This window comes from Pseudorca crassidens, chromosome 4 (genome assembly GCF_039906515.1).
Source record: "Pseudorca crassidens isolate mPseCra1 chromosome 4, mPseCra1.hap1, whole genome shotgun sequence".
In the NCBI taxonomy this organism is placed as follows: Eukaryota; Metazoa; Chordata; class Mammalia; order Artiodactyla; family Delphinidae; genus Pseudorca; species Pseudorca crassidens.
This window is the reverse complement of record NC_090299.1, coordinates 132,387,000-132,414,950: the sequence shown is the minus strand read 5'-3', so window position 1 is coordinate 132,414,950 and position 27,951 is coordinate 132,387,000. Positions and strand designations below refer to the sequence as shown.

The window sequence follows — 27,951 nt, the reverse complement described above, 5'->3', positions numbered from 1 at the left end:
TTTATTCTACGATAAATTCCTCAGATCTCAATATTAGGATTGAATAAAATCAGAGAGTGCTTAGAACAGAAAGTAAGGTTAAGTATCAGCCAATTCATTCTGTAGAAACTGAAGCCCAGAGAGGTCAAGTGAAAGGCTCACAGGTCAACAGTAGTGCTGATATTTGTCAAAGAACAGTAGAAACCAGAAGTCCACACCTGATTTTTTTTAAATTTATTTCTGAAAACCAAAAGATGAAATTGTGGTAACTTTTCAATGTATTTATTTTTAGCTTCTTCGTCAATCAGTTGATTGTCCTTATCTGAAAAATCTTCATAGGAATGCAGTGTTTTGGTTCAACCCTCACTAGCCCACTCTAAAGCTTGGAGGAAACTTGCTTTCTGAGCTACCTGATCTTCGGAGCAAGAGACATTTTGGGATAGTTCCACCTCTTCTTTTTAACTTTTTTCTTAGGTGTCTTCTCATAGATTGGATTCTCTCATACAGCAGCATGAACTTTCTTGCACATCTCTTTGGTGTCTGGAGTTACCTTCTTTTTGTGCTGAGTAAATTTTTTCCTGTAAGCGTCACCATCTCCTTCCATATATAATCTGCAATGTTTTGATCCCTGATGTTCTTCCAAAGTACTTATGCCTTGAATTCCTTGTTTTCTGAACCATAACCAGGGAATCGTTTGGTTCTGTGAGGGATGGAAAAGCTTCTTTCCACAGCTCTCTTCAGGGCCCCAAAAACTTTATTTCCAGTGGTAGTTCAGGTGTGAACTGAATCCAAATACAAAGTACCTTCATACTATATTTTGTAAGTTCATGAGTGTAAGCTGCACCGACTATCATAGCCTCTTCAACACAGGCATAAGCAATCTGACAAATGATCTCTCTGCTGGTTACATGAACTATCACCCATATTTGAGTGTACTGTATTTACACTCAAATGTGTAAATTGTGTAAAATGTGTAAGCATTTCCAAGCATACCAATTGGTTTTACCCTCTCGCCTTCTTCTAAAGTTCACTTGGCATCTTTTGAAGTAGGCCTTATTCTTGACGACTTTAACTCCATCCCGTGAAGCAGAGATGCATATCTGTGGCTCATCACAGATATACAGCAATGGTGGTAACTTTTATAATTTAATTCTTACTGCTAACAATAAGAAAGCACAGTCAATGTAAGAGGAATATGATTTTAAAGTGTAATCAAAGAACTCTATCAGAATCTAATAACTCTTTGCTCAGGCTGTTATAAAATACCGTAGTCTGGGTGGCTTAAACAACAGAAACTTAATTTCTCACAGATCTAGAGGTTAGAAGCCCATGATCAGGGTGCCAGCAAGGTCAGATTCTGGTGAGAAACCTCCTCCTGACTTGCAGATGGCTGTCTTCTCCCTGTGTCCTCAGATGGCAAGGAGAGAGCAAGCTCTCTGGTGGCTCTTCTTATAAGGGCACTAATCCCATCATGAGGGCCCCACTCTCATGACCTCGTCTAACTCCAATTACTTCCCAAAGTCCCCATCTTCAAATAACATCACAGTGGAGTTTAGGGCCTCAACAGATACATTTGGGGGATACAAATATTCAGTCTGTAACACTCTTAAAACCTCAAACTTTAAAAATTAGCATAGTATTTGTTTCAAGAACTAGTGGGGGTTCAAGGGAAGAAGAGATAGCATGAAAGAAAGAGGGAGACAATAATTTTTCCTACTAAAGGATAAAGAGATTCTTAAAATCTGCCTTATGAATTCATAATTTAAGCTCATTTCAGTGTCATTATTATCATTAGTAGTCAGACGAAGAAATTTAAGGAAAGTAGTTACCTCCTGGTGACAGTAATGGAACTCGAACTTCTGCCAGTGTTACAATCACAGGCCAATCCTTAAAGTACTTGAAAGGCATATCACTTGGTCAGAGAAGCAATTCACGTTTACCAGTACTAGAAGTAAGTCTCCGTAGCCAAGAAATTTATTGTTAGTTAGTAGTCTGCCCAACAAACAAGCAAACCTCAAAACTGTTAGAGTCTCTCTTTCCTACTTACTGTGTAGGTCCCTGGAAAATCCTCAATTTGATTCTAGATAAGAGAAAAATAATCCCCACTAGACACCATTTCTAAGTTTAGGATTGAACCTTAAACCTGCTTTGAATTCGAGAGACGGCATCGATGGTGGGGAAGATTAAAATAAAATAAAATTCAAGTTATCTGCTCTGGTCTTAGGTGGATGGATGAGGATTAGACCAAGTTTATTATGGCAACCTAAATTTGTTTTTAGCAATCAATTTTTATATTAAGTTCTAAAGGAATGTGTTTACTTTCCAATTTACATGTGTGAACATCAGAAAGAAGCAACATACAGCATGTATCTACAAGCACAACTGGTCATTTCATCTGCTTGTCATAATGTAATATATGCCAGGTAGCACTTAGATCAAGTCTAATTAAACCTGCATTCAATGATTTCAATTGATTTTTAAATCTATTTTCCCTGTAAGATGGTAAACTGTCCCATAATGTAATAAATTCATCAGTGCCACACAATGTATAAAGACTAATCTTTAATTACCTAACATTTTCTGTCAAACTCTAATAAGCTTGAGTACATTGATCAAGGAACCCAAAGGGTCACCAATAGGCTGAGCCCATTACTAGAAGCAACCAAGCCCTACTGTAGCACAGCACTGAGAAAAACAATGTGGTTATATTGGTATTAAAATTAATTAAGTAAAGCAAAATAAGTGTATCTGTTCTCTTCTCCATCTTATTCTACAACTTTTTATCTTTGACCTCATCCTTCTCTTCTGCCTTCTTAAAATCTTTCATGATATGACTTTGTATATTTTCTAGTTTTCCTATCTTCCATTATAAAATTGCACTTGTCTTCCGTTTCCTGACTCAGTTCTTTATCTTCCTGAAGTCTTATTGCAAACAATTTCATTCAACCACACTTTTACTATGAGGCACCATGCTATACCACAGAACAACAGACATCAGTGAATTTCACTTAATGGATTAGGGTGGAAAATCCTAGGCTAGAGCATGCTATTAGGGGAATACATTGTTAAGGGGCAGGTAACTTTCTACAGTTCCTCAAGGACGGTACCTCCAACACAGCTCACTCATATATATTAAGTAGAACTGACAACGTGTAAATGAAAAAGCAAAGCCAAACCTCACTAGGAACACAGTTAAGAATAGTGACCTTCCAGTGATCATTAAGCCTGTGGTAGCTGGAGCAGGAATAATGAGTTCTGACCTGCTTCTTCAAAAGCTTGATGATAGGAAAATGGTCAATTTGGTCTTAGGAAATTGAGGAGCCTGGGTAGGGGATAGTGACCAGCCCTTTTCACCGACATGCCTGGAGACTATCGCCTCTCAGTTCCTAATAAGTATGGAGAATACTAGGGACTTCAGATGGGTGAGACCATCCCAGGCAACGGATAACAAAAGATGGAGGGAAAATAATAGGACATCAGTGTGGGGAAGAATCTTAGGTGCACCATCTACACCTACGGACATTGCTCTCTTGCTGGTTGAGGTTGACACTGAGCTCAAAACCCTGAGAAGAGGGGTTTCCAAAGAACTACAGAGACTCTGACTCGACCTTTAGAAAGTGTTATGTGCACATAAGCCACTATAAGTGACAGAGGAAGTGACGATCAATGTCAAGGGTTACGTGTGTGGTTGCAGATGAAGCTGAGAAAGCAGACTTACTATCTTGTATCTCCTGGCTGAGGTTTTTGCACGCTTATTTTCAGGTTCATGTTCATTTGGGTCCAGGGACAGGAAGACATATACATTTAAATCAGAAAAAGAGCTTTAGATGAGATCAGATGAGAGCTGTAGAAAAGATGAGTTGGAAATGGATGCTGTGATTTCTAACTTGGGCTATAGTTAGGGCACCTAATGGTTCTGAATTTAACCAAGAAAGGACAAGCACCAAAGGGCAGAGCCTTCAGGAGAAGACCTAAATTCCGTTCAGGGTGGTTCTAATATTAAGTGATTGTGAAAATAAGTGTGTGTCCACTTATGCAAGCTTAAAAAGAATCTGTCAACGACTATAAAAAAGAAAGCATGTATTTTGTCACTCCTTTCCCCTTTCCACATATTCTGTACAAATCTCACAAATGGGTGTCTATATAGTCCATGGCATGGGTGTGAAATGCCACAGGGTTGGCAATGCCTGTGGACAGAGAACGGGGGGTGGGAGAAACAGGGCTGGGTAACTGCATGTGGATAGGGGCAGAATGTGCACAGGTGCAGGGTGTGTGTATAGGATGAGGGTTCATTTGGATGAAGACCACAGGCCTGCCTGCAGAGGTGTCTGTTCAAGAAAATGCTCATGGTGGGGAAAAGTGGATGAATACATATAGAGAGTGTCTCATATATTTCTCTGGAAAATACTTGGTTGTTTACATTGTTCAAAATCAGCACTTTCTCAGCTATGCAGCTGCTTTTCTTGGAACACAGTGTCTGTCTGATAAGCTGTTAAAGAAAGCTTTCCAAAAAGAAAGCTTCTTGGGTTCAAATTAGTTAGGGAAAAGCTGTAGGCGACATTGCCTCTGAGAGTCCTAGAAGGACTTGAGGACTTAATGAAGGCTCTGAGAAATCCTACAGTAAGGTCACCCTCTTCACTTTTTTGGATATAACATTTTCAAACTTACTGCACATAAACTACTTCACTCGAAGAACACATACTAATAACTGAAGGGATACCAGTGTTCCAAATAACATTCTTCGGAAAAAGCTGATATAAATGTGTCCAGAGCAGCAGAAATACAGGGTGATAATGACGAAAGCGACTTTGGTAAATATGGGCAAATCCTTTACAAAATTTTCAGGTCAAACATAATTCCTTGCAGGCCTAATCATTCCTGCAATTATCTTCAAAGCTAAATTAGCTCTCAAACTTCTTAAGCAGGTAGGTCTGTGTACGGATATTAATTTTATGTGATCTGCATTTTAAAAGAGGGAAGAGCTCAGGCTTTTCTCTACAAATTGAGGAGCTACTGAAGTGTACTCTAAGTACGCGTTGTCTCTTCAGTGACTGAAAACTCTCATTTGCAGTCTGACAAATATGACGTATTTTGAATAATGCAAACTAAGGAAGTGCTAATCGGTTTCCATGGTCATACCTCCCGCCCCATGAAAATGGATTAGGAACTTAAAGAAAAATGCAGACTATACCACTGTAGAGCCATTTAAATTATAAATGAAAGACAGTCTAGTTGGATGAAATGGGGAATAATAATACTGATGAGGATGATAATTTTAAAAATAGGTGACGAGCATGATGGGCACACGCTTTGCATCAGGTACTGTTTCAGATGGGTTGGGTACCATTTGTCTAATTCTCACCTGGGAACAACAAAAACAACATCAAAACACCTAAGGCTAGAGAAGCTAATCAATAAAAGGAAAAAAAAAATTACAGCCAACATTTATTGAGCACTTACTATGTGTCAGGAACTGTTATAAACATTTCACGTTAGTAATTCATGTGAGCTGAGGCTGTGAGATGGGCACCACTGTCATCCCCTTTTCACAGATAAGAAAACTGAGTCTCAGAGTAATCAGTCATCCTGCTGGATAATAAAAAAGCCAGGATTTGGGCTCAGGCATGTCTCTAAATCCCATACACTTTTTATTTCTCTACTGTCCTAAGCCCATGATATTTGTATACTTTGCATTCTCTGATTTTATAATAAATTAATGTCATTTTAGTAGTTATTACAAAGTGGCTCATGTTACAGCCTTTTGATAATTTTAGACAGTCTTCTTCCTAAATGACAATGACACAGTTATATATAAGAACAGAATCAGTTTTAGAAGCAAATAGCCCTACTTCTGCTTTTGATGTTTCCCTTCCTTTTCCCAGACCAGTCCTGAGAAACATCACTTGAATTTATTTCTGTAGACAGTTTATTAAAGATTCGGCAACAACATGTATCTGTAAACCCTAAAAGCAATTGACACTCTGTGTCACTTTTATGAATATCTGTCCTGATTTCAATGCTATATTGCTAAAATTTCAAGTCAAAGCAAATTTGAGATTTTTCCCAACTGTATCAGAATGCAGCCTGTTTCAACCAAACAAACACTTGCCCTATGTCTCTTGCTAGTATCTGCCATTTTATAAGAAGCCAAATCTGATGTCAGTGTGATTAAAGCCAGAACTTGGGTTTCAAGGAAGCATCCGTTCGTCAGATAATAAAAATGTTATGTCCAGATCAAAGGTTAAATCAACCTCTCTGCCATTGCCCAATTTAGAGAATTGTGGATGTCACATTTTAAGAAAGACCTACAACAAACTAAGCAAACTAAGAAAAACATTAAGTGATGGGTGAAGGAATTAGTAAGTTTAATGCAAGAAGCAATCTTTATAGAGTGTTTTTCTCTAATGCATGGAACTTCACTGCATTTATTAATTGCCCAGAATCACCCTGGGAGGGAGGTCATTACTATTTCCACTAACAGATGTTAGAGAATAGACAACATGCCTGGGGTGACACAGCTGGGACTTGAACCCGAATCTGGTAGGAAAGTCTGGTGCTCTTTCTACATTACATTCCTTGCTGAGTAAAAAAGGAGAGAAGATTTAAAGTTGGGCAAAAAAGCTGCTTTCAAATGCGATCATAGAGAAAAGGTATGAGACTTATTCTACTTAACACTATGAAGGAGAGCTGGGAATGTGGCAAGAAGATAAAGTCTGGGATAAAATAGGAACACTTTTCTAACACTGACCTGTCGGAAAATGGGAAAGATGTATGGCCTCCTAAGTTTGATTTCCAGGTCACTAAAGGGGTCCAAGAAGAAGCTAAAGTGTCAAGATCTCTTCTGGTCTGTAAACTTACTTAATCCTAAAATTCTAAACAAAATATATATTCTCTAAGTACCCTTCTTCTCTTCTAATTTCCATCCTGTCCCAGCTGTGTGACCTTAGAAAGCTATACTGCTACTCTGCAGTTAGCTTATAAAACAAGAATAATATCACCTTCCAGGCAAGGGTATTAGAAGATTCAGTAAGGTAAGACATTTGAAACGCTTAATCCATCATAAACCTCAAATAGTGTTAGTTACCTCTTCCTATGTGTCTATGAGGTCCGAGTCAGTGTCAGTATCAGAGAAGCTGTCCTGGAGGAGCTTCCTGTCTTCGTTTTGAATTATGCCAAAAGCACGGTGAATAGAGCATTCCAGAGATTCGAGGCTTTCCCCATACGTGTGCATCTGGATCAAGCATGAGCGTGCATTTGCTATTGACGTGCATGTTTTCTTGCTGTTCACTCCCAAAGGAAAAGAATGCAGTGTTCTTTTTCATTGCTTTCAGCGGTTAGGATGGGCATTTTTAGAAAATTCTAGGCAAAAGCATCAAGTTAGCTTTTACATGACATCCTTATCCTCGAACTTTTCCACGAATGCATTTAATAAAGTTTAATACTATTCTGTTTTATAATTAATCACTGATATGCTATTTTCTCTTAAAGCAGGCTTTTTGGCCAGCAGTCAATGTCTACCGCCCTTATGTAATATAGAAAATGTTTTAGACGTGTATAAAACTTAGTGTGGTGGAACCAGCAGAACTTTCTGCTGTAATCCTACTTTCTGATACCTAGAAAAACTAACTGGAAGCGACTTTTAAAGGAGAATAAAACATATTCAAAACATATTCAAGATGCTTGGATGTGATTTTTTAAAAGCATCTCTGAAGTCCAAGTAAATATAAGAAAATACGTTGTCGTCACACATACAATTTTAAAGACAGTATCTAGTGCTTAAAGTAAGCATTATTTGCGTGCAGGAAAAGAGTTATGGTAGGAAACGAAAAAACAAAGTTTAATTCCATTTCAAATGAAAAATAAATTTATCAGTTAAAACTGTATTGTCAATCTACGGCCAAGTTCGGTCTCAGGTTACCGTGGGGATTCACATGCACTCGAGCATTCCAGGAACAAACATTCTGACCCACTGCCCTATGGCCTGCAGAACGGGCCTTGGCTCCCAACCTGCGAAATGTTAGTGACAATTGCATTTTTTTTATCGCTCTGAGTATGCTGGTGTAGAAAACTGTGTGTCAGAGCCTAAGGAACCTCTCCTTAATATTGCTCCCAGCTCTTAAATTAAGAACATGCCTTTGGGAGATTCAGTTAAAAATATGCAGGAATTTTTTTTTTTTTTTTGTCGTTCTTCTGTTTTTACAAATAAAATGGAAGTGCGTGTTTGTGCCTGTGTGTGTGTGTGTGTGTGTGTGTGTGTGTGTGTGTGTAAGGAGGTTAAATTAAGCAAAACGCCAAAAAACAAAATCGAACAAAACTTAAGACACCATAGTTTGGATCTTACCTTCTCTAAACACACACATTTGACAATAATGGAAAATAAATAATCAAGTTTGGGAGAAAGCAAAATAATTGTAAAGGAATATACATGTACAGACATACCTATCCATACACTCCATGAGGCATTTGCATGAATATGTACACATATAAAATGTTACATAAAATAGGAAAAATTTAAAAACAGTAGAAATTCATCGTTTGTTTCTTTCAGAGCCCCTCCCATACATCTGTATATTATAAAACATAACATCATGTGTCTGTCTAGGATCATCGGAGTCTTATGCTGTACGTTTCACGACAGCACTACTGTAAATGTGGCAGAAGTAATAAACAAAAAGAAACATAAATTCTCTTTTTATGGATAAATTCTTATACATCTGCATTCAAGAAAATTTGGTCACATCCACTAGGATAAAATTATAATAAATGCTTGCTTAATTTGGGGGGGATTACATGTGGAAGGTTACAAAAGAAACAACAGAGCAGTTGCTAAGATGAGCTGAATGTTTCTGTGGCAAGGCAATGTGACCTATACTGAAATAAGTGTGAATTCTAAGTAAGGTTTTCAGCCTTTCAAGCAAATCACAATCTATCACTCACTATTACTCTGAAAGTTACTTGTCTCAGATATACTCTAAAGCTTAGACTGCATTATATTCACTAATTTAGGTGGATTCCACTCGGAAATAAATGGCACCAGGTTCATATTTAGCATCCATAAAAATATAAGTCATCATCATGAATCAAAATCTCAACAAATAATTATTGAACCTCTCTACTATGTCACAGGCATATAAAATTGAATTTTAAGATTAAAACATTAATAAAAAGTAATTGAGGCCCCTAAAACTCTCCAAAAGATAGAATATAAAATGGAGAAGAAAGCAAAGATGCTATGAGACCATTAGCTTCCTATCAGGCAGCACAATAAAAGCAGAAGAAGCTCTGGAGTCAGACTCAACTGAATTCTAATCCTACTTGTACAGTTAGTACCTGCGGAATCTTAGACAAGTTGCTATAAAACTGGGATGATAAAGCTGCAGGGATTAAATGATATAGTGCAGGAGAAGCACCCAACATATCCCTTGCATGCTAGTAGATGATCAATAAATAACAAGATTTTTCATTAACAGTGTTATTAGTAATATCAACTGCAAGATGTTAACCCTGTTATTATTTTAAAAATTTGGTAAAGAACCTATTACTATAGTTAGCATATGAAAAATTCATGATAAATGCTCGTTGAATGAACAGTCACTGAATGAAGCCCGAACTGTGTGGAGATAGGCAACAAAGGTCAGACAAGGTCAAAGCACTTCTATCTGTCTCAGTTCTTCTGAGAAGGATTTCCTAAGAAAGAATTTTTATCCCTGCCTCTTTTTCTGCCTTTGCGATTGTTTGACTACTTTAAGAGCAACGTAATTTTTCCCCTGATCTCTAGCGCCATTGCCAGAGAAAGATATGCTTCTCCATTCTGTAATTAAATAAGACAGTATTATGATGTTCTAAATTTCTGCTTGTTATGATTCCAAGAGACTCAGGTCAGGTTGGTAGAACAAATAATTGTTAGGTGCTTGGACAGTAAACCAGGCTCAGGGCCATGGTTCTGGGGTGAGAATAGATTCCCCAGGTTTCCCTTAGTCTCCATTCCCCCTTAATCTAGCAGGCTGTTTCTCACTTTCTGCCATCATGGCTAACATTCCTGAGTTCTCCATGGCCATTAACACTCATTAGGTCTTCATTGGCTATAAATCCAGGCACTGTGGTGAACTCAATGTGGAAGACACCTTGAACGAGTGGTCCTGGACCTCCGTCCTTGCTTTGTTCTGCCATTACCAAGTCACGTGACACAGGACATGTTTTAACTAGATCTCGGTTTTCCCCTTGGTCAATGGGGACAAAAAGTGAGTCATTAAGAGCACAGGATTTGTAGTCAGAAACGTGTGGCTTCACGCCTTGGCTTTCTTATGTTAAGAGCATTGTAACTTTGCGCAAATTACTTAAATGCTTTCTACACCTCAGTTCCTTAGTTTATAAAATGACAAAAGGAATAACATCATACGCTGATAAGGGTCAATGAAACAACATCTCTAACATACTTATCAGAGCATAAAACACATAGTGTCTCATAGTATCTTCCCCCTCCACCTCCTCCTCCTTCTCTTCTCATTAGTATTACTATTATTGTAATATTAACCAGTGTCTTCCATGTCTGCAATTGTAATCCGCTATACAAGAACCTTAGCTTGTTTACAGTACAGTATGGAAGTCAGGAATAGATAGTAATGAGCTAGAAAACGAAACAGAAAGTATGATTCAGCTCTAAAGGAAGTCAGAGTAGACAGGAACTACCAAATGTAAACTAGAAAAACAAAGCAGATGTCATATAAAGGTACCAGGGTTAATATTAAATAAAGACACCGATTGGGATACTAGAACGCTTAGACAGAAATTTAGTGGCTATGCATTTAAATGAAAATGAGTTACATGAGTGGGAACCACTTTCTATATCGGAGGCATTCTCCCCAATACATGCAAACAAATTTTAGCCTACAATTTCAAAAATGCACGGTACCATATTTCATGCAATTTGAGTCTAAGCCTATAAATAAGACACACACTTCTTGCCCTTTTAAGTTTTTTGTGGAAAATAAAAATTCAACTCAAACTCAAAAATTCCAGTTCACAGCACATAGGACAGGCCACATTAAACTATGGTATTCCATGAAACTAGTTTGAGAGTTTGAAATCTGACTTACCTGGTAAGAATAAGGGACAGTGAACACAAACAAAACCAGACTCACGATCCAAGAACGGTGCCGACAAATACGCCCTTACCCTTATTTCTGTGAATTTGTTTTACAGAAATCTGAGAATTCTACTCTTTAAAAATTATGACCCGAATGTAAAAGGAATAAAAGTCAGATAATGTCAGTGCAAAGGAATAGTAAAAACAAAACTAATAACCAAAAAAATGCTTCTTATCCCTTATCTAACGTTTTTCCGATTCAGTACCTCAGAGGTTGCCAAGTCATTGGAAAGAAGATAAATTACAACAGATGGAAAAACACGAAGCATCAGAAATCAGCAGGTTATGATAAGTCCATAATGTGTCTTGTTCATAGGGGGAGAAATCTACAAATTTGGCAAAGCACAAAAAGGGAAAAAAATATTAACCTCGCCATTTCAAAGTTGGCTTTCAAAAATTATTTTTTCTAGAAAATGCAATGCTTTGTTGCTAAATTTGGTTTCCTTTTAGACAATCAAAATCAAATAAATAAGAATCAGGAGTATTCAAATCAAAAGTGGAAATGTGTCTTGATTTCCTCTAAATCTGGAATTGTTATATTCCTTTTTCCTTCTAAGTGTAGTACTCTAAACTAGATCTTTCTGCTCCTATCTTTCCTCTAATTGTGTGTGTTCACATATTTTCATTGCACTAAGGATTTCTGGGTCCCTGATATCTGTTTCAAAGCCAGTGTCTGAATGTTGTGCAGAGGGCTGCGGACGTTAATGACAGTTATGATACAATCAATACTGCAGTCTGTGATCAGCAAGGTGAGGAATAAAGTACCATGCACCTTATATAGAAAACACGTGACCTGCTGGTGGTTCTCAGCGAGCTCAATGTCTGACATCTTATGTCATGAATCCAGGGGCACTTGGGTCAAATCTAACTGCCATGCTAGATGGGTAACAGGTATCTTCTAGGATACCAGTGACAGTGGCAGATAGACATTTTAGCTGGCACTTACACACTTCCAACAGAAAATAAACACAGCAAAATTTTATTGGGAATAACACCACAAAACTATAAAGATTTTTAAATGCCGCCCCAAATAAAATGCAACAACAAAAAATGTTACAGCCGAAAGGAAGCCAAAAAGAAGATGACAGCCTCAGTAGAACCCTTCAACACTTATTTTTCTGCATGAACATGTGTTACTTTAAATTATTTTATACCATCTCTTAAGTCAAAATGCTAAACTGTAAGGATCAGGAAAAAGTCAGACAGGAGACAGCCAGCAGTACAGATTCCACCATAAACCATGACATCTACACCGAAATAAATTGGTTATAATGGGTCCTTAGGGGCTGGGCAGAGGGAAAACAAACTTGACACATTGTCTGTTCCCTGACAATGGTCTCTACATTGCATCAAAAGAAGAGCATCTTAAGATTTACAATGTTCTCTACAATTTTTATATTCATTTATACTATATAAATATTGTAAGGCAGTGTTCTCCATGTATACATAATTTTAAAGTTATTATATGGTTAGAAAATAACATACTATTTTTCTAATTTATAATGAAGTTAAAAAGAAATGATTAATCTATTTAATACTCTTCTTAGTATGAAAACACAGCGCAGTTCCTAAAGATTGTTGTGTCAAAAAAAAAAAAAAAAAAAAAGATTGTTGTGTCATCTGTATCAAAACAGATTGTATTCATACTCAAAAGCATCTCTGATCTGCTGTCTGTTGCAATGAGTCTGTTTTAACTTATACTTTATTTTTTTAACTTACACTTTATATTTAATAGTATAGCAGCAAAATAAACTTTAAAAAAAGAGAATAATCAGCCTGCCCTTTATTATCATAAATCTGCAAGTTGCCTCTAACAAACATATTTCAAACCTAGAAACTCACTTGATTTAAAAAGTAACATTTTGATAAGTAACAGAAATATTATTTAGTAACATGCCCATCATTTCTATTTACTTTCTTACTTTCAAGAATTTTATCACCTTATTTTTTGAAGTTTCATTTCAAGTTTCATCACTTTATTTTTTATTTTATATTGAAGTACAGTTGCTTACAATATTATATTGGCTTCAGGTGTACAATACAGTGATTTGATATTTTTATAGATTATGCACCATACAAAGCTATTATATTATTATTGGCTATATTCCCCTGCTGTACATTACATCCCTGTGACTTATATAACTGGTAGTTTGTACTGCTTAATCTCCTTCACCTTTTTGTCCATTCCCCACCCCTAACCCTCTGGCCACCACTAGTTTGTTAATAATGTCAGTTTTTTTCCCTACAAGAGCTGATAACTTTTGACCATGTGAAACACAGACTTGAATATGAACCTGAATAATTGCTGTTTCCCTGTAACTTGTTGCAGAGGAGAACGTAAGCTGTTTGAGAGTTGACATCCAAACACCTGCAAGAATTGTGACTTTCAAACCCAACCAGCCTTCAATAAATATCACAGGCTGTTAAATTTAACAGCATTGAGACCCACCTCAGGCTCAGGGTCAGCACTTGCTCCTTGGACTTCAGTAGATCTCCGACTTTAAAACTGGCATAGCCCAGAAAGCTTCGCTGAAAATAAGAAAGAATGGTTTCCATTAACTTCTGAGGTTCTCAGAATTTTGTGTCACAGCAATCACAGAAAACTAGTCTTCAGAAGAGTGAAATGTTAAATCTATTAGCCTGACAAATATTTCATTGACAGAAATACAACCATCAGTAATAGATGTCCACTTCATGGGGCGAGGTTGAGGGATGCAAATGCATCCTTCTCATTAAAAACAGAGATGAATAGCCAGGAAAATAACAAAATGTCTAACACAGAAGCCAGGACTTTTCCATGAACACATTTTCTCCCCACATGAAAACTGAGATAAAAGAAAAGATGACAGACGTTTAATATTTACCAATGCCGTCCTTGTTCTTATTAGAATTCCTCAAGTCATGGGCAGCAACAACTTTGTATTCCAGATATGAGCAAATCTGTTAGTTGGAGCTATTTTTATGTGGGATTCTGTGCAAGTTATAAATAGAAATGCTACATTTCTCCCCCATCACAGCAATGTTTAAAAGTATTTGTTTCCTTTGTTATTTCTACACTAGCATGGGACAATTTCACTCCAACACACAAAAAAGAATGGTACTTATTCAATTACATTTTCTAAAATTGCTTTTTTAACCTATCATACAGGGTGTTGACTATCTATGAATATATCTATCTTCTACACTCTCTGACTCATAATATAAAGAATAAAACACTAAATTGGTTTTTCTTTTCCAGGATAAAAATCTTTCATCTCTTTTTAATATTCCTGGCTGCTTGTGATTTAAAAGTCACAATATTATGGTACACCATAAATAAGATTTCTCATTCCCCTTTCAAGGTCAAGATGTAAACACGAAAATATCAGTATCAAACCCGTATTATTACCTATACCATTGCTGCCTAACACACTGTAATACTTTACAAGAAGTCTACACTACATCTTCCAGAACATTCTCTCTTCATAGGTCTGTTGCCAGCCTGCCCTAGAATGAGATGCTGGACTTAAGTCAACTGGCTCTTTTCAGAGGCAAGTGTGCAGTGATTCCATACATAAGAGGCTGCACCTACACAAAGTGATCCTTGAGCATAGAGAAGACAAGCTTCAGGTCAGAATTTTTCTCCTTCTTTTCAAAGTTCTAACTTAGAAGAACTGGTTCAAAAATCGTAAAGGCAAACATTTGAAATACAACTCGGTTGTCAGTTGGAGATGCCTATATGTTAGTAATGATAAAACCTAATTAATTCACTTGAAACTCGAAGAAGTGGTTTAGATACCAAGTCGCCAAATTGGGGATCATAGAAGACTAAATTATTAGGTGAAGAATGTCATGTGAAAACAGAAGATTTGTGGAAACAAGCTGTGATGACATGAATGCTGAGAGTGAATCAAGGCAGAGAAGAATTCCAAGAGCTGTATGAACAAAGCCAAAATCTAGGGTGACTTTTCAGTAAGGGGTAGAGAGTGTCTAGGAGAGACCCAGCTGAACAAAAGCACTTATGCCCCCTCAGCAGACAACCTACTAGGACGTCCCTGTATAAAAGGGCTCCCCTTCTCCACACTGCTCGTCTCCATTCCTTATCCTGTTGTATTTTTTCTATTGTCACTTAAATATTATGTATTTCATTGCTTATTCTGTCCTCCCCTCAAAATAAAAATTGAGATTTGAAGATGCACGACGAGCTTTGTTTTCTGGTAACCTCCCACTGCCTAACACACATGAGGTGTGTGATAAATAGTGACTGACGATAAATGAATGAATGAATGGCATAGACACTAGCTTTCAAGTAATTTATACTATGAGATATAAAAGAAATACTCCTTCTGCAGATATTTATAAACCATTATAATTCACTGACCTGTGGGAAATTAAAACAATTTTTTAGCTTGCGGATTGTATAACGTGGTAGTGAATTTCACTTTAGCATTTTGTATGTTAAAGAGACGTCTTGCTTATTTCTCTTTCACCGGTCATTAGGGTTATTAATTTAAATTCTACCCCTCACTCATTATCCTCACTTGAAGAAAATGCTCAACCCATTTGACCCATCGTGACCAGAAATGTCACGATGCCCCCAAATTTCAAGTTATTTCTTCTCCTTGCCTTTTGAGATTTCTGAAGGAAGGGATGGTTTTAGAATTAAGAAAACAAACTGCACATGCCATGAATGTTAGTGTGGTCTTTTCAGCAATAGAAGCAGCAGATGTCCCAGACGGGAATGTAGCAACGAGAGACAGGTGGAGGGGCTATTTTCAGACATGCGCCCCAGACACACCAGCAGGCACAGCTGCAAGTAGTCTGTGACCACAAGTCATTGAATGTCTCTCCTGCCTACCAGGCCGGGAGCTCCTGTGGAAGCAGGACCTTGGCTCGTCCATCTTCTAGCTCAGCCCGTTGTCCGGAACAGAGAGGCTGCATGCTACGCCCACTGCTGCACTGAGTGTTTGCAGTGTGCCAAAATGGATGCCTGTGAGTCAACCTTTTCCATCACAACTGTCAGCCACGTGCTTAATCTCAAAGGATATTATCCTTTGAGAGAGAGCTTACAGAAATCATACAATCCGTTATAAATCAACTTAGGTAATGGCATTATGAAAGGGTGTCAAACCAGAGGAAGTGTTATTTGTTCTAAAAATATTTTTAAAATTTATTCTAAAAATAACTGTACATTAGGACTACATGTCACATAAAATGCATTTAATAAAATCCCTCAGTTTAAAGACATTGCCTAATTGTTTCACATTGCAATACCGAACAATGGACTTGCCTATACTCTTACTTTCTAGCAGGTTTTTATGTGTTTGCTTCGCCTCAGTATAAATAAAACTAGGACCCTCCACACCCCTGAAAGTGGAAAACACATCATTCATTTACATGAATATTCACTGGACTCCTGGTCAAAGAATGAATTAGAGAGAAAACAGTCTTCTCTATTATGAAACCTGAATTCCCATGGAGGGAAAACGGCACACAATGCTAATGCAAAAGAATAACTTAATATAGAGTTATTTTATCTTTACTGTCACTTTAATCATAATCATAGAATTTAAGAAAATTATTTCAAAAAATCTGTTTATATTCCAAATATAACTCAGGGAACAATGTTTTCATCTCTCCTTCAGTACTGTTTCTAAAATTCTCATCTTCAAGGTTTTAAACTGGGAGATCCAATATCAGGGGAAAATTTAAAAACAAAGAAAAAAAAATTAAAGTGTCACTAGAGTTGGAGCTCTGAAGTGTAGTTCTAAATCCATGATTATGTCCAAAAATGGAAATCTGGGCAATTAAATCACTTCTCCCAGCCCCCAGGCTGGCTGTCCACTGACGGGCACCGTCAACCTCCGTTTGTCTGTCTTCTCTCTCACAAATCTGGGACTTGGACAAGTTACTCCACCATACTAGGCCTTAGTTTCTGGATGAAAATGTTGCATAGGATAACTGTATCTTTCTCATTGTTATTGTTATAAGAATTAAAGTAATCCAGGCAAAGCACTTAGTACATTGCTGGGAAAATAGGAAGCACTGCATAAATATTAGCTTGCATAGTACTTAAGGAAAATATGCCCAGACGTCAGATGACTTAAATATAAGTCCACTTCAAATACTTTTTGGAAAAGGCCGAGTATTTAAAAAAAAAAGTCTATGAGAAATTCCTATTATAAAAAAGAAAAATGTATGTTTAAAAATAAAAGTTAGATTCAGGGAAATATAAACTAGAATAAATTCTAGCGAAAAAAAAGATACGAAAGTTATGTGGTCCTTAGTGTTGAGCACACGTTACCTATAATTCCTTATAGCTCAAATTTTTATTAGATCATGTGGAATGCTTATCAGAGGCCAAGAAATGTCTGAATGAAATCAACAAACATTAAGACTTATTAAGACATGGCCAGTCTGTAGATGAAGAGACAGGAACCCATGGGAGTTAACTGGCTTACACCTGGTCACAGAACTAGTTAATGTGCAGAAGCCAAGTTAGAATCCGGGTTTCTCGCTCTTCAGTCCAGAATTCTTTCATCCCCCTCACGCTGTGCCTCATTTCCAGGACAGGTGGCAATTCCCTTTCCTTCTGACAGGCTCTCTGCCTGCACTCTGTGCGGCTCTGACCTTTCTTGCCTGCTCATGACAATGCAACACTCACCATTATCATTCTGGTGCAGGCACCCAAAGCAGATGATCATTAAATTGCTAGATGCAGGATTTCAATCACTCACCTGGCTGGAGAGTGATATCAAGCAGGGTGGAGAATGCAGGGCACCTGTCTCAATCCCTGGCTCTGCTCTACGGGGAGCGTACAAATAAACCGTTCATCCTGCCTGCCCTGGTGGGGACTCAGCGCAAGTCACAGACATCCAGAATGCTCAGCAGGGTTGCATACCTGCCTGAAGCAGGTCCTCCATGGTCTCGTTCCCCTGGTACTACACAAGGATCCAGAGGAAGTGCTCCTCCATGCACATACCTCCATCACCTATGTTCATCTCACAAAGCCTTTATTCAAAGTTTAGGTTTCCTTTATACTACAACTTTCATGGATCTCCCAAGTTTTTCCAAGTACTGTCCAGAGCTGCATTATCCAGCCTGTGCACTAGTTTGTGGCTACTGTGAGTTGAGTTGTGTTCTAAGTGTAAACACAAACCAGATTTATAAGATGTGATATGAAAAACGGAGTGTGAAATATATCATTACTGATTTCTGAATTGATTACATTTTGAAATGATAATATTTTACATATATTGAGTTAAATAAAATATTACAACTAATTTCACCTGTTTTCTTGTTACTCTTTTAAAAGCATGGGCTGCTAGAAAACTTTAACTTACATATGTGGCATGCATTAAATTTCTAGTAGACAGTGTTGTTTTTTTATTTTTAATTTTTATTGGAGTATAGTTGCTTTACAATGTTAGTTTCTGCCATGCAGCAAAGTGAATCAGTCATACGTATACATGTATACCCTCTTTTTTAGATTTCCTTTCAATTCAGGTCACCACAGAGCACTGAGTAGAGTTCCCTGTGCTATACAGTAGGTTCTCATGAGTTATCTATTTTATACATAGTAGTGTACGTATGTCAATCCAAATTTCCCAATTCATCCTCCCTCCCCCCTTGGTATCCATAAGTTTGTTCTCTACATCTGTGTCTCTATTTCTGCTTTGCAAATAAGTTCATCTGTACCATTTTTCTAGATTCCACATATAAGCGATATTATACAATATTTGTTTTTCTCTTTTTGACTTACTTCACTCTGTATGACAGTCTCTAGAAGACAGTGCTGGTTTTTGAGGGTAAATGAAGATATCCATAATACTCTGACATATTCTCATAAAACTATATACTGGAACTGTGGTGTAGGTTTTAAAAGGTCTTTGAAAACCAGAAGTTTATATGGTGAGGCAGGCTGATACACAGCATCTCCTGCATATAACTTACAGGATGGGCCCTTTTTCATACTTTTGTACAGGTACTGTTTCTTCCCCCTCTACCCTAACAGACATGGTTGTGTGGTTTCCCACTCTATAGGAAGGGACAGAGGGTACATGAACTATATGCGCTGAAAAAATACATGACAAAGAAAAAAGAACTGAGAGAATATCTATTACAACTTGATGAACAGTCCAAAGAACACATTAAAATGCAATTTAGGGCAAAGTCATATATTATAAAATTACATCTTTACTATGAATATACCTCACAAGGTCTCAGAGCACAGACTGGTATCTGCTTGACTAAGTCATCACCAAAGGTGTGGTTTCATCTAATAGATGCTGCTGAAGAATGCAAAGAAATGTATAGAACATATTTGAAAGATTTATAATAAAAAATTTTAGCTGATTTTTTAAATTGGAGTACTTAGTGGCTAGAGTCCACGGCACATTGTAATGGCAGAGCCATTACCTGCTCTATGTTCTTGGCCAAGAACTTAAATTCTCAAGGATTTTTTTCAGTGTCCAAAAAAATAGTTTGGAGGAGTGATGAGATGTATATTAATCAGCGGTACTTCACAGCTGCTCAAGGCGTGACAATTTTTCTCTATCCAGAATATCATGTGCTCTGAGGGTGTTAGAAAAGCCAAGGCATGCTGACTTGTTCTTATTTAGACTCATTCTTATCATGCCTGAGATTTAGTTTGGTAATATAATTACCATTTTATTGATTTCTGATGTGTCATAAAATGTACTCGATTCTTACCATGTTATTGCAATTATTTTTAGACACCCCCTCCCTTTTTATTCTGCTGCTTCTAAAAAAATATAAGATGGCTGGCAAACCAAAATCATGGTATGCTTCCTAATGCATTCAATACATATATCATGATTTGCTAATTTCTGGGCACAGAGCTAGGGCTATTAAAGTAAACAAAATACACATGATCTCTGCAAACAAAATATACATGATCTTTGCAATCAAAATAAACTAGTCTTTTGTTAAACAAAATACTAGTTTAACATCTAGTAGGAGAGTGGAGACATTACTAATAAATAATACCCATTCTGCCCAAGTTGCATTCCTAATAGCATCTTGATTTTGTTTAAATGGGAATTGTATCCCGATTCCCTTCTACCCAGGGACTCTGATCGTCTCAGTGATTATGTAAGTGGTGGGACAGTTGGCCCTCTGTACCCTGGGGTGCAGAACCACTGATATAAAACCCGCAGATATGCAAAGCCAACTGTAAGGGACTTGAGCACCCATGGATTTTTGGTATCCGAGGAGGATCCTGGAACCAATCTCCTGAGGATATTGAGGAACGACTGTATACCAGTTGAGTTTTCCTTTCCAGAATTGAAGGAACAGGATGAGTTGCTCAGAACCTTTTCAATTTGGAATGTGATATCTGGAGGAGTAAAGGTCAGACTGTACAACACTTTAAGAAAGGAGAAGCAGGACAATGGACAGAGACTGGTTGCTTTAAGTCCTTTTGAGAAGCTGGAGACTTGGGCAATTTCCCCATGACTTTTCTTAACATGAGAAGAACAAGTCTGTTACCTACTCTTCATCCAGTTACTTGCTTCTGAATGCATTCCTAACTGATACAATAGGCATGTCAGAGAATGCCCATTGAGAAGTTTCTCTTGGTCCAGGAATTATAGATGAGTCTTTGTCAAGGATGAGGACACAAGATAACAAATGTTCCACATGATAAGTTCAGAAAACCTCATCACAGTGCCTAAAAGGAGCCAGTTTAGAGAAACTGGTCTATTAGTAACCACAACACAGCCAGTTCATATAAAGGTAGTGCTGGAAGAGAGAGGTCAGAACTTGGGGAGGATACAATTTAGGAAATGAAGCAGATCTCTCTCTTCATTACCCTCAGGAAGACATCTTGATCTCCAACGCCAAAACCAAAGTCATCGGAGTATGGGCCCAAAACATGACTTATGAAGCTTGAAGGTGTCCAAACCATCTCTACCTCTGCTGTGTTGGGAACCGGTGATCGTGTCTCCTTTGGGAATCATTGATTATCTAGTACCCGATGCTGCTGGGGCTCATAGAAACGGTCAGAAGAGACATGGTTCAGCCAGAACCAGATCCCCCACGATGGGAAAGTATACAATGGGAAGGGGCCTCCAAGGCCTCCAGAAATACCTATATTTGTGCTCACAGGAGAGCCAGCATTTCACTCTGCCACAAAGAGAACTCGGGCAGCATTATGCTGAGAAGCATAAAAACCAGCATAAAGGGCACCACACCTCATGGTGGGCAAGCACAGAAGGAACCTCTCCCCTTTCCTTTCTCCTGAGTAACTGAGCAATGAGAGGAGGAAAGGGGAGAATGTGTGAGGGTGGACCATTCCCCCTCCCCCCAACACAAGTTGCTAGAAGCGCTGAGTTGTCTACAGCCTGTAGCAGGAAATGGTGGAGGAGAGGGTGGAAGAGAATAATTTAAAATCAGAGAAGAGACTCAAGTTTTAAAATGAATAAGATGCATTCCATTCCAAGAACTTGAGTGAGAGAAAAAATAGGGGGGAAATTCATACAATTAGGCCAAGATGTCATTAAAATCTCAAGCAAGGAGGATTTAACACAGAGAAATTGTGGGAGTGAGCAGTTGGAGGAAAATAATTAAACCAGCTCAACTTTCTTGAACCTCAAAAAGTAAATGGTAATTTTTTTAAAAAAATGATTAACTTACTAAGAGTTATAAATTTCATTCTTTTTTTTTTGCCATTTGCAGCAACATGGATGGACTTGGAGGACATTATGCTAAGTGAAATAAGTCAGACAAAGAAAGACAAATACTGTATGGTATCACTTAACATGTGAAATGTAAAAAACACAACAAACTAGTGAATAAATAAAATAAGAAGCAGACCCACAGATACAGTGAACAAACTAGTGGTTATCAGTGGGGAGAGGGAAGGGGGAGGAGCAAAATAGGGGTGGGGGAAAAGGGTTATTATGGGATTATATGAAATCATGTGTGTGAAACATTTGAAAATTGTAAAGCACTATAGATTTTTTTTTTAATTTAAAAAAAGAGTTACAAATTTCAGAAGGCCTTACATTATATGAAGGAACTGTAAAGGGTGTGAGGACGGCTTGCACTGGCGGTTCTAGTTTGAAGGAGGACGTCTGAGTGGTCGTAGGCAAAAGGCCTGTGACCCGAGTCCTGAGCTGGGAGAGAGCACCACTGGGCAGCCAGGCAAGGAGACTGCATGTGTCCTGCAGGGAGAGAGGCCTGAGGCTGGAAGGACTCGCTGGTTCCTTGGGAGAAACTCTAGCAGCCCAGGTAGTCTTGGCACCAAGACTGGCGGTGGAAGTGAGAGCAGCACAAGAGGCTGAAGGGACTGGCAGGAAACAAAGCATGAAGATTCATTTAAGTCAAAGAGAGTTATTCAGCCTGTTCCAGGAAGAAACTAGAAGGCTGCGTTCGGCATGAGAGAGCACGAAGTACCCTTTTCCTTCCCCTACGCTGAGAGATGCAGAGGTGGCTGACTCACTTCTCAGCCAATGCAAGGCACGCTTTCTGGAGGGTCCCCTTAGCAGGTTGGGACGGCAGCTGTTGCCAATGAGGAAATGAATGCTACCTAGCACAGGGCTCCCCACACCCACCGGAAGAAGATTGCCAACTGCCTGTAGGATTTCAGGGAATTTCAAATAGGCCTTTCAGTTGGCAGGGCCTCTTAGGCTCAACTTACTTCTGGACTTTTTCCACCTTTCTGAATGCAGGATCCCAGGGACCAGCCTGCTGGGCTATTCTTCAGGAGCCTCCATTGCCTACTGCAAACTTGTCCAAGCAAAATGACCTGTTACTCTCTTGCTCTCCCAACTTGTAAAAGCTTGAGATGCAATGGCTCAGATGCAGCAGGAAAACCTCAGCTGGATTTTCCAGCACTGGGCTGCACTTCGGTGGCATCTTCTGTTTCAACCCGCCCTACAGTGTTGAAGCGGCTGGACGCAGAAAACATCCCAGTCCCACGGCTAGTCAGCCCTCTGCGTCCTTGCGGAAGCGGTCGAGCTCACACCTGCAATTTCCCAGCCTCCTGTTGGTCCTGGAATGTTGGCTCCGAATCACATCTCAGTTACCTGCAGGGCAATTCCTAGACTCATCTCTAGCCAGCTGAACTAAATAAGAATTCACTTGAGGATGATTTTCAGGAGACAAGGAATGAAGTCCATGCAATTCCACAAATATGTGACCGTGTCTCCTTGCAGGTCACACTCTATTAATTTAACTCAATTTTATTTGTCAGCTAGAAGGCAGAAGGCCAGAGAAAACCCAAATGATTAGCTTAGAAATGATGTGTGTGCCTTTTGGAAACAAAAGAAACACTTACCCCAACCTCTGGCGGGGGATCCTTATGTTCAGGGAGGACACTTGTTCTAACCTAAGGAGAAAAACAAACATTTTCTGTATGACTTTGGAGTAGAAACCAGTGCAGAAGCTTCACACAGGTGCTGTTTGCATTTTCCCTCATCTGGCATCAGTTCAGACTCTGTGGTTAATCATTACTGAAGGTACCTGTGTATGACATCCACTGTGGGCAACAACGATGCTATCTTTTTATAGTTCCTGAATTTCCTGAGGTTCTTAAGTAGACAGAGCTCATCCCATCACTCCTTGTCAAATACAGAGATATCTGGGCTTTAGGTGAATCACTTTTAATCTCCTTGAAAAGCAAAGCTCATTCAACATTCCAGGGAAGGGACAGAGTTGGCATAGAGAATGTCATTCCATGAATGCTTATAAATATTTATTCTCTTTTAGGATATCTCTCTCTCTTGAGAATTCTGGGCCAAACTGTGATATACCATCATCTAGATTCCTTTGAAAACTAATTCTTGATTGTGGGAGAGGATAATAGTGTAAAATAGTCATTTGGGGAAGCTTTTCATATGTTTAAAAAGCATTCCTGGTGAAAAATCAACTCCTTAGATGATAAGTAGACATATTTCTTCTAGTGGGTGGTGATCCTCAGCCCTGGCTGTACGTTAGAATTACCTGGAGACCTTTCAAACTACCTGTGCTCTTTCCTGTCCACGGATATTGACCCTAATGTACAGTTACGAGTCTATGATTCTCTATTTAAGAAAAAAGATGTTTCCGATAAAAAGAAGTCACAATTATCTTTCTCACTTACGGAAAAGCTAGTAAAAGCAGGAAGAAAACATAAAACCTAAACCTAGTATATCTAAATTTGAAGTAAGGATGAGATAAACAAGTTAAATGAATACACAGCAACATACAAGAACACTGTGTTTAACTGGAGAGCAGAGGGCTGCGGGGAGGGATGGGAGAGAGGAACCCAGGAACATATAATGGATCAACATTTTAGGGGGTCATTTTAACAAAATCCCTTTGGAGGTGCAGCAAGGGCAATCGTACTTCTTTGTTTCTTTATGACAGATCCAGCATTATCACTTGTACAATTTGTCAGTCATTATGACTCAAAATTGTTCACCATTATTTTGTCACACAAAATAATGACAGGAGAGACCCCCACAGAGTAAACACAATTTACAGAACATGCTCAGCTCAGGATTTCATGACAGAGAGCTCACTGTTTAAGAGCATTTCCAGGTTGGTAGCTGCATTAACGTTCTTTGGTCCAGAATGTTCAGAGGTACCCTTCAGTCTCATTATCTGGAAATCATTAGCTGGTCTCAAAGGATGAGGAAGCTTGGAAACTATATATTAATATATAGCATGCTGTAATGGACCATATAGTGTGTGTGTGTACACACATAGACTATATAAATACAGTGTGTGTGTATAGACTATATACATAGCATGTGTAATATACACACACTATATACATATATACATATGTATACTAGAATAAATTATATACATAGTGAATTAATTATATACAGAGTGAATAAATATTCACATACATGCAACTCATACACACACATATATATGTGTATATTTATACATCATTTTAAGAAAATATTTGATATCCAAATAACATTACCCAAAAGGATATATAAATATAGTATATGTATATATACATGTATAGACTATATACATAGTGTGTGTATATACACACACACTATATACATATATACATATATATATATATCAGAATGAACTACATATATAGGGAATATTCACATACATGCAACTAATACACACATGTATATATGTGTATATTTATATATCACCTTAAGAAAATATTTGACACCCAAATAATATCATCCAAAGGGATATATAAATACAGTATGTGTGTGCGCATATATATACATATATGTATATATTTATATGGACTATACACATAGTGTGTGCATACACATAACACTATATACATATATATACCAGAATGAACTATATATACAGTGAATAAATATTCACATACATGCAACTCATACACTAATATATATGGGTATACTTATATATCATTTTAAGAAAATATTTGACATCCAAATAACACCATCCAAAGGGATATGCTTGAATTTAGAAATAAAGTGAAAGAAGTCCGAAACTGTTAAACATATGTAGGACTGCATATAGTGTGTGTGTGTGTGTGTGCGTGCATGTGTGTGTGTGTAGACAATGCAATCTAATGTTGGACAAAGGTAGAATAATAGTGACAATTCCTGCAACACCGTCATTAAACTCCTAAATTTAAATTGATTTTATCAGTATAACATTTATTTCTTAAATGTTAAATAAATATGAATAAACTATATAGAAAAAAAGATTTTTAACACAAAGGTGTATACTATGAAAAAGTCTAAAGATATTCACAGACTGGTTTGCCATATCCAGTGTGTGCGTGTGTTTGTGTGTGAAGGAGAGAGAGAATGAATTTCACTTTACATAATAAAAGTATTTTTGAAAAGTACATGTACATCACATTTTATTAAATCACTAGCAGAGCTCTTGATTTAGAGGAACTGAAAGACAAAATTATAAATCAATTTTAAATTGTATAAAGTCAAATTTTTATAGGAAATGTTTGATTAAGTTAGCATGTATGTACAGTTCTAAAACCTTTATATTTAAGGTCAGTACTACTTATGTTTAGCATATAGGTTACATATCAATGATGCTTTTCTTGCGTGATCGTACAACCCTCTTCACAGTGAACACAAACTAGGTGGCAAACACTGGGTTTGCCAGTGAATAAGGTCCCATTCCTTCTCTTCAGGACTTCAGAGTCTGGTGGGCAGGACAAATGTATAAATAATCCAGGACAATGCTGTAAATTCTATAATGGAAATGTGAGCATTTTCCTGTCTGCATTCAGAGTGAAGAGTAACTAGTTCAGCCTGTAAGTGTCAGGAAAGGCTTCACAAAAGAGGTGGTCTGGGTTTTGAACAATGCGTAAGAGTTTTAGGTAAAGAAGGATGCGACAAACTAAGCAAGGCGTTATGTATCAGGCATGCAGCATGGAGTCATAAAAGCCCATCTGTGTTTGGAAAAGAGTGAGTAGTCTGATGATGCTATAACATGGGGGCCTCTAGGGATGTGACAAAAGCCGACTGTGTTTGGGGAGAGAGGCTGGGGGCCATTTGTTGTAGAGATCCATCTATCATGTTATAGAATCGGAGCTGTATGCAATTGCTAGGAAATCTAGCAAGGTGTTCAAGTAGAGGAGTGACATGATCGGAGCCCCTTGAATCATCCCAACTCTGCCCAGACTCACATCGGAAGAATTATTTAACCTCTTTACGCCAGTTGCCCTTTGCCTTTACGTCCGCTATCTTTAACATGGGGTTAATAAGAGATGCCACAAGTTGTCACGAGTATGACATCTTTTCAGCACTTAGAAGAGTACTTAAACACAGAGAGGGAAGGAGGGAGGAAGTGAGAGAGAAAGGGAAGGAGGAAGAGAAGAAGTGAGGGGGGGAGGGGAAACAAGAAAGAAGACAAAAGAGAGAGGGAAGAGATGACAGAGGAAAGATGGGAGGAAGCAGAGAGACAGGGAGACAGGACCAGAGGGAGGAATGTGTCACTGAAAAAAAAAAACCATAAATAAACCCTGGACAGATTTAGCTGAGACCTCTTGGTGAGAAAGGGATGAAGCAATGGCTGTTACTGTAGCATCTGGAATATTCCAGTTCATTGGCAATGTCATGCCTCCTGAGATTTACTGGCCTTCCTTAGACATTCATTTTCCCTTTTTTGGTCTTATTAGCGGTTCTTCTCCCTGTTTTTCTTCACCGCACCCCACCCCCGTCTCCTGTCCCTTCCTGGAAGATAAGAATGTCTGCCTGACTACATATTTAGAGTTCTTAGAACATCCTTTTGTCTGGATTTTTATGATATCAAATAAAGCAAGAAAGATCAATTACTAGAAGAGGTCATGTAGAAAATTGTATATTCCGTCTTGAATATTTCTTAAGGTTCCTGTAAAACAAATTCATTTCCTTCTCTATCAACTTCATAAGCTCAACCTTCTATGCACTAAATTTACCCTGAAAAAAAAAAAAAGAAACAACCAAAGGAAAATCAGGTAGCCTAGTGCGAGTGACACTCTTTCATCAAATCCTTATAGATGAGTTCATAAACTTTGTTTCCAAGCAAGAGGCTACTTGGGCTACCACTGAAGTGGCTGAACACAGCACTCCAGTCCATGGGGGACAACTTATTAAAAGAGTCGCCCTTGCTACAAAGAGGCTGGGCACAGCTACCCTGAGCCAGGGAGGAGGGTGATTGCTGTACTTTTCATAGGTGAGTGGTGCTAGGATACCGTTGGGTAACCAGATCCACAGGGAGGCCGTGCTGCCATGATGCTGTGCGGCAGGTTGTCCAGGTCTGGACCTCACTGGTAGGTGAGGAAGGAGCAACCTTCCCCTGGAAGGCGGAATGGAAGATGTTGGCAATAGTGGAGGAATACCTCCGGGCAGGGAGAAAGCCCAGGTTCTTTCCTCAGACTA

At 38.2% G+C, this 27,951-nt stretch overlaps 1 protein-coding gene and 1 pseudogene across 10 annotated transcripts in view; both read right to left on the bottom strand.

Annotated features, from left to right (window-relative positions):
- INPP4B (inositol polyphosphate-4-phosphatase type II B) overlaps nt 1-27,951 on the bottom strand; it is a 718,440-nt gene that overhangs the window by 229,158 nt on the left and 461,331 nt on the right. For 6 of the 10 annotated variants that reach the window (XM_067736786.1, XM_067736785.1, XM_067736789.1 and 3 more), the window contains 2 exons: nt 23,406-23,456; nt 13,575-13,654 (listed from right to left, as the gene is read on the bottom strand). In XM_067736786.1, coding sequence (XP_067592887.1) covers nt 13,575-13,654; nt 23,406-23,456 — 131 coding nt within the window. Of the gene's footprint in view, nt 1-11,331; nt 11,410-13,574; nt 13,655-13,796; nt 13,909-13,976; nt 14,047-23,405; nt 23,457-27,951 lie in introns of those variants that run through there. The other 4 variants (XM_067736794.1, XM_067736795.1, XM_067736791.1 and 1 more) reach the window with 4 other exon arrangements.
- On the bottom strand, nt 226-10,149 carry LOC137224138 (large ribosomal subunit protein uL18 pseudogene; annotated as a pseudogene).